This window comes from Idiotropiscis lumnitzeri, chromosome 1 (genome assembly GCF_059441095.1).
Source record: "Idiotropiscis lumnitzeri isolate Australia: NSW breed Sydney's pygmy pipehorse chromosome 1, RoL_Ilum_1.0, whole genome shotgun sequence".
Lineage (NCBI taxonomy): Eukaryota > Metazoa > Chordata > Actinopteri > Syngnathiformes > Syngnathidae > Idiotropiscis > Idiotropiscis lumnitzeri.
The window spans coordinates 3,793,165-3,799,512 of NC_142391.1; the positions used below are offsets into that span (position 1 = coordinate 3,793,165).

Genomic DNA, 6,348 nt, shown 5'->3' on the forward strand with positions numbered 1-6,348 from the left:
AAAAAGCCTTAAGGCAGTCGAATGTCCACAAGAAAAAAAAAAAGAGGCTTTTTAAAACAATTGGGCTCCAGGACGATAAAGTTTCATTCATAAACTATATATATTTTCTCTCTCTCTCTCTCTCGCTCTCTCATTTATTTTTTTCTGCGTCAATTATTAACCGTGGAAGTGTTTGAATTTTGTTTGGCCACTCCTCCCTTCAATGTCCCAACCTTCCCTTTCCTTTCGCTCAGAAGTTGAATCGCTTCCACACCTGCACGGGTGCACCACCGGAACCTGAACCGAAATGTGGCTGCTTTCGGGGGTCATCGCGGCCGGCCTGGCCTTGGCTCTGCGTTACTGCTTGTACACGCCGCTGCCGGCCGCTATTCGCCAGCAGTGGAAACTTTGGCTGGTAAACGACATCATCAAGACTGTAACACGCCTGGTGAGTGATTATATCATGCAGTAATAAAGTCAACATTACAGCAAATATTTGCATATGTGGACTACAAATAAGCCAATGGAAATTCAAGCACGCTGTCAACTCATTCACAACCAGCCCAGTAAAAAAAAAAAAGGATTTTGACGTATTTATCCGTCAATGGTATTGAATGAGTTAAGTGAGTGCATAAAATTTTCTAGAATTGTCTTTTACCATTGAGAGCAACAGTCTTTTTTTTTTTTTTCGATTCCACTTATGCAAAGCATTTCCAGCATAATATTGGATAAACAGTGAGTGTTCCCAGTTTGAGCAAACACTGAAATGATGTCTGTCAGGTTTTCGGTTGCGCAACGAAGCTCAAGTGAGGAAAGATGAATTTTGCAGACTAACAATGACAAAGCCAGTCAGGTTTGCATCATTAATTTTCCGTCAACGTGAGGACAGCGTTCACCTTTGCTCCTCGTTGCGACACAAGCTTTGCGGGTGAAAGGCGACAATAGCGAGATGACGAATAAAGTGCAAAACCGAGCCGGTGTTGAATTTCTTGCAAAAAAGACGAGTTACGCTAAAAGCAAAAACAGACTTTTGCGGCCCACAAATGCTTTGATTGCGTAGTAAAAGTCGAAGCAAGTCGAGACCCGACGGCGCTGCCGTTTTTTGTTTTTCTTCTCTTCTTGCGTCTCAGGCGCATGTGATGGAGTGTCTGGGCTTGGGCCACCACGTCAAAGCCACGCGAGGAACTTCCAAAGGCCTGGAGGGCACCGTGAAGAAGTTGATGGGCGACCCCGCCGCGGGATACTTGGCGGTCAGCGACACGGCTTTCGGCGGCGTCCCCGTGCGCGTTTACCAGCCCGTCGCGGCGGGCGAGGGCCAGAGGAGGGGTCTGCTCTACATCCATGGGGGAGGATGGGCCTACGGCAGCGCCAGTTAGTCACGCTTTTATTTTGGGGGCAGTGTTTTTTGTTGGTGTTTGCTGTTTGAGTTTTTGGGAGATTTTACAGATCTTTTTTTGGGGGGGGGGTCCCTTTTTCTTTTTTTTTTTTTATGAAAGCCTCTTCCTACTTGAGTTGACAGACATAGCATTTTTTTTTTTTTATAAATAATTGACATTTTAATGTTTATAGATTTAAAAAGTTTTCATTTTTTAAATTTATAAGTCATCCTACTTCAATGATTTTGGTATTTTTTTATAACATTTAACTGATTATTTTTTTATTTGGTCAATAATATGAAAATTAGATGTTTTTTTTACATATTGAAAAAAATACAGATTTTTATGTTTCTTTTCTTTTTTATACGTCATTGAAATATTCTTAAATTTTGGACAAGGTGCATTTCTTGCGTGAGGGCAGGGGGGAATAAATGTAATTATTAAAAAAAGAAGTTCCAATTTTAATTTCATTTTTAATCTCCTGAATGCTTGACAGCGATATGATTTCGGAACGACCACAATTTTTAAAAAAATGTTAATGATTTTTTTTTTTTTTTAAGGTGGTGAGAAAGAAATTGAATGAAATTTTTTTAATAGTTTTTCAATTTCGTTAATTAACAGATTATGAAATTATTTTTATGCTGAAATCCTCCCAATATTTGATCAAAATTGCACTTTTAAATTAAATCATTTATTTATAATGTTGATCTGATGAAATATTATTTTTAAATCCTTAAATCTGACGGAGATATGAATTTGGATTTTGCATTCATGAACAAAATGTCGGTTGTGTTTTTCCCCAGAGCACGGCGCGTACGATCACAGCTGCCGCGCAACGTCCAAAGATCTCAACATGGTTGTGGTTTCTGTCGAGTAAGCCTTCAACTTCTTTCAGCGCCTCGCTTGCAACATTGATTTTTACCGCCACATCTTCTTGCACTGCGCCAAGATACCGCCTGTATCCCGAGAGCTGCTTCCCAACGCCCTACTTGGACTGTCTCGCGGCCGCCAAGCACTTCCTGTCCCCGGACGTGCTGGCCGAGTACGGCGTGGACCCGCTGCGTGTGGCCGTGGCGGGCGACAGCGCCGGCGGCAACCTGGCGGCGGCGCTCGCGCAACAGGTGGGTGGGGTGGACGGACCATGCAGACCTCCACCAAGGCAGAACTAAGGGTGTCCGGGCTCTCTCTCTCTCTCTCAGGAGGGAGGGGCTCAGAATCGAGCTGCTGCTGCTCCTCTGCATAGAGAGGAGCAGGAAGAAGGGGCTCGGGTATCTGGTTAGGATCCCACCTGGACGCCTCCCTGGTGAGGTGTTCCAGGCGCATTCCACCCAGGACACTAGTGATAGACCGATTATCGGCCGGGCCGATTATCGGGGCCGATATTTTGCCGATTATCGGCATATGCTTTTTTTTTTTTTTTTTACATTCAAGGCCGATAAGTTAAAAATTCTTCTCTCTTTCTCTTGCTGCTGTGCTGGTGGCCCTGCCTGCAGAAGCAGATTGGCCCGCCCACAGCACCATCTGATTGGTTCCTTGTGCCGTGGGTAACAGCCAATCAGCAGTAAGCTGCCTGTTTGCTTTTTCACCTCGAATCACACGCACTACGGGAGGACAACAGATTTTGCCAAAATTTGAATAAATGTCAGTCTACTATAACTCAAAACGAATAGAAAACTTTTTGCTGTGGTAAACTTTAAGGAGATGTTTTTTTTTTTCATTGAACTTTAATAAATGCAGATAAGCCTGGGAGCTCTGTGCACTTTTTGTTTGACTTTTAAAATCAAGTTGTCTATTTTCTAACACTTAACATTTAAATCACTAGCGTTGTTTTATAAATATGCGCTTAAAGACTTTTAAACTAAGTCAAGTTTTGGAGTTTGTATTTTTCAACATTTTGACTCCTTTTTTCAACCAATGAATATCGGCTTGAAATATCGGTTATCGGCCTCCATGACTACCAATAATCGGTCTATCACTAGAGGACACGCGGGAAAGACGGTCGTCTTCTTTTCCAGGTTGCCATGGATGACAGCATGAGGGTGAAGTTCAGCGCCCAGGCTTTGATTTACCCGGCCCTTCAGGCTCTGGACTTCAACACGCCATCCTACCAGCAGAACCGGGACATGGTCATCCTCAACCGTCCGGTCATGGTCAGGTTTTGGCTGCAGTACCTGCGCGGCGACCTCTCGCTTAACCCGGACCTCGTCGCCAACCAACACAGCTCCAAAGCGGCGCCGGAGGTGAGGGCTCGCCTGGACTGGACCGACCTCCTTCAACCAAAGTACCGCAAGGACTACGTTCCAGTATGTGGCGAGGGGACCCGAAAAATGCAAAGTATGGAAACCTTTCAATGCAAAGAAACGTACAATAACGCCTTGAGATCGAGATCTTCAGAACCATTGACGCGTCTTCATGCGAACCGTGCAGGAATCCTGGAAGAGATTCCAGGTCTGCTGGACGAGCGTGCGGCGCCCCTTCTGGCCGGACCCGAGGTTCTGGCCAAGTGCCCCCGGGCCTACGTCATGACGTGCGAGTACGACGTGCTGAGAGACGACGGGCTGATGTACGCGCGGCGCTTGAGCGACGCCGGCGTGGCGGTCACGACCGAGCACCACTGGGACGGATTCCACGGATGCTTCAGCCTCACCACGTGGCCCTTCACGTTTGACGTCGGGGTGAAGGCCTTCACGGCCTACGTCCAGTGGCTACGCGACAACTTGTAGGGGGTTTACAAATCCAAATACATTTTTTTTTTTTTTTTTAAAGGTCAGGGGAGTAGAGGTAGGGATAAATTAACAGCGGGCAAAAGCAACGGATGACACTCAAATGCACAAAAAGCGTGTTGATCCGCTTTTTGATTCGAGCACACAAATCCTTTCTCCCACCAAAATTAATTGATCTCACAATATACATAAAAGATGCGCATTATAAAATGAATCCATGCCCATCACTTTCTGTAGGCGTAAAAAGCAGGATGGAAGATGACTCCTCGTTCAATAATCTGAAGAAAAAAACTAGTCGGAGCTCGAAATACTTCCTCCTTTCACTGTGCTGCATCCAAAATGGGAGGAAAAAAAAAAATCTGCCAAATAGCGAAACGGCAAACCTGATGGATGAGTGTTAGCTGTACATCTTGTGAATTCCACACAGAAGTGAAATTTGTGTTGTTAGCCAATTTGCCCGTTGAAACAAAGCCCACAAAATCACGTACGTTTTTTTGGGGGTGGTGGCGGAAGGTTTTTTTTTTTTTTTTTTTCCAAAGCCTTTGGAGGGGTGATTTTTTTTTTATATGTATATGCATTAAGTTACTCTTCTGTACGTTGGTTCAATAAAAAAATAAAATTAAAAAAATTACGCTTAAAATGTCATTTTTGTCATACATCAGGTGAGGAAGTGGTCCTACGTAGACCCCCCCACCCCACCCCACCCAAGTACTGATGAAAAATTTGCGGCCCCCCCACCATCGTTTAAGTTGCCTAACGCGCTGTAATTTTGAAAAAAAAAAAAAAAGACTTAAAAGAAGAAGGATGCTCATCTGGATGAACGGGGAAAGAAATATTTTGGGAGAGACAAAACAAAGATTCGTGGAGAAGAAGGGGGAGGTGTGCCGGGAGGTTGCATGACTTTCCCAAGAAGAGAATAAACCTTGGGGGAGGTAACGGAAGGAATGTTCTTCCAATCTTCGTCTTCTTTTTGGGCGTGAGCCAGAAGATGTGCTAACGTTTGCTTGAAAGGGACGCACGCTTATGTTGTTGTTGTTGGGCTGCTGAAAAATTGCCAGATCAGAAACTATTTGTGTTCAAATAGAATTAGACAACAGAGGGGGAAACAATCTCATGATTTATAATAAATATTTCAATTTATGCCAAAACAATAACAGAAATTACGATTTTTTAAAAATATTTTTTACTATATATTTATTCAGAAAATATCAAAGACGTAAAATGTTCCAAGATTAGAAAAATGATTTAGTTGACATTAATATACGAACACGGAAATTAATTTTGTTGTTTTGGGAACGCCGCCAACATGGAAAATTTATGGAAACGTGAATAGAAAATTAAAATGAACAATTTTCGCTTCCTGACAATATTCAGATGTACATGACTTATTTTTATGCACAGAAATAATTAATAGACAGACCGATGTCAAATACGTACTCTTTAAATGTTCAGAAAAAATTTTATTCATTTGAACAAAAAAGGAAAAATCTTTTTATGAAGCAATTCCATTGTTCTATTACGTATTATCCATATATTTATTAGGTAATTTTTTTTTTTATCTTACAATTATTTTTTTGTGCGGGTCAATCAATACAAATCAATCAAGCAATATTATCACGAGCTATTTTTTTTATTGTAATAAAAAAAATACAATTCAGTTAAACAGTTAAAAATGGATTAAATGAACGCAACTTTTTTTTTTTGTGCGCACTTCAGTCAACTGCTGACTGACGGACGACTCATCCCACAGATGCTGCGCATCATTCGCGATCGAGAACGCTAAGGAGTTCATATTCTTCTTTCTTGGTGATGTTTTCGATGTCGCAACACACGTCCTGACTCGCTCCCACGATGGATGCGAGTGGATGTGTGTGTGTGTGTGTGTGTGTGTGTGTGTGTGAGAGCGTGTGTGTGGGGGTTCTCTCAGGGTGTCGACTTCCCTCCCCGAAGGGAAATGTTCCTTTGCTTATCACCTCCTTCCTTCCCGACAGACCTCGGAAGTGACTCACTCAATCACGTCGAGGCTCTGACTTTAAATGTCTAGCTCTAATTTCACATACAGGCGATACATTTAAAAAAAAAAAAAAGTCTACACGCCCTTTCTGTGATATATATAAGACAAAAAAAAACTTTTTCCACCATTCATGTGAATTATTAGCGGCACATATGGGGGAAAAAAAATAACCAAACTTGCAAAGTCGAGCAGCTGAACTTTAAAACGGTGGCAGGTGTGTGTTAACATGAGTTTGAATGTGATTGGTTCATTCTGA

The 6,348-nt window shown here is 42.6% G+C and overlaps 1 protein-coding gene across 1 annotated transcript; it reads left to right on the forward strand.

Annotated features, from left to right (window-relative positions):
• The first annotated feature begins 216 nt into the window (after nt 1-216).
• On the forward strand, nt 217-4,706 carry nceh1a (neutral cholesterol ester hydrolase 1a). Its single transcript, XM_088303918.1, has 6 exons — nt 217-427; nt 1,110-1,350; nt 2,159-2,228; nt 2,305-2,476; nt 3,371-3,689; nt 3,783-4,706. Exons 1-6 carry the CDS (start codon nt 287-289, stop codon nt 4,076-4,078), a joined length of 1,239 nt encoding a protein of 412 aa, XP_088160044.1. The 5' UTR covers nt 217-286; the 3' UTR covers nt 4,079-4,706.
• The last annotated feature ends 1,642 nt before the right edge of the window (nt 4,707-6,348 follow it).

What these genes read in the sequence shown, in the direction of transcription:
- nceh1a (XM_088303918.1), top strand. Translation starts at nt 287, where the DNA reads ATGTGGCTGCTTTCGGGGGTCATCGCGGCCGGCCTGGCCTTGGCTCTG. An exon ending in ATGGGCCTACGGCAGCGCCA is followed by an intron (nt 1,351 to 2,158) that starts GTTAGTCACGCT and finishes GTTTTTCCCCAG; the next exon opens with AGCACGGCGCGTACGATCAC. An exon ending in GGGGACCCGAAAAATGCAAA is followed by an intron (nt 3,690 to 3,782) that starts GTATGGAAACCT and finishes CGAACCGTGCAG; the next exon opens with GAATCCTGGAAGAGATTCCA.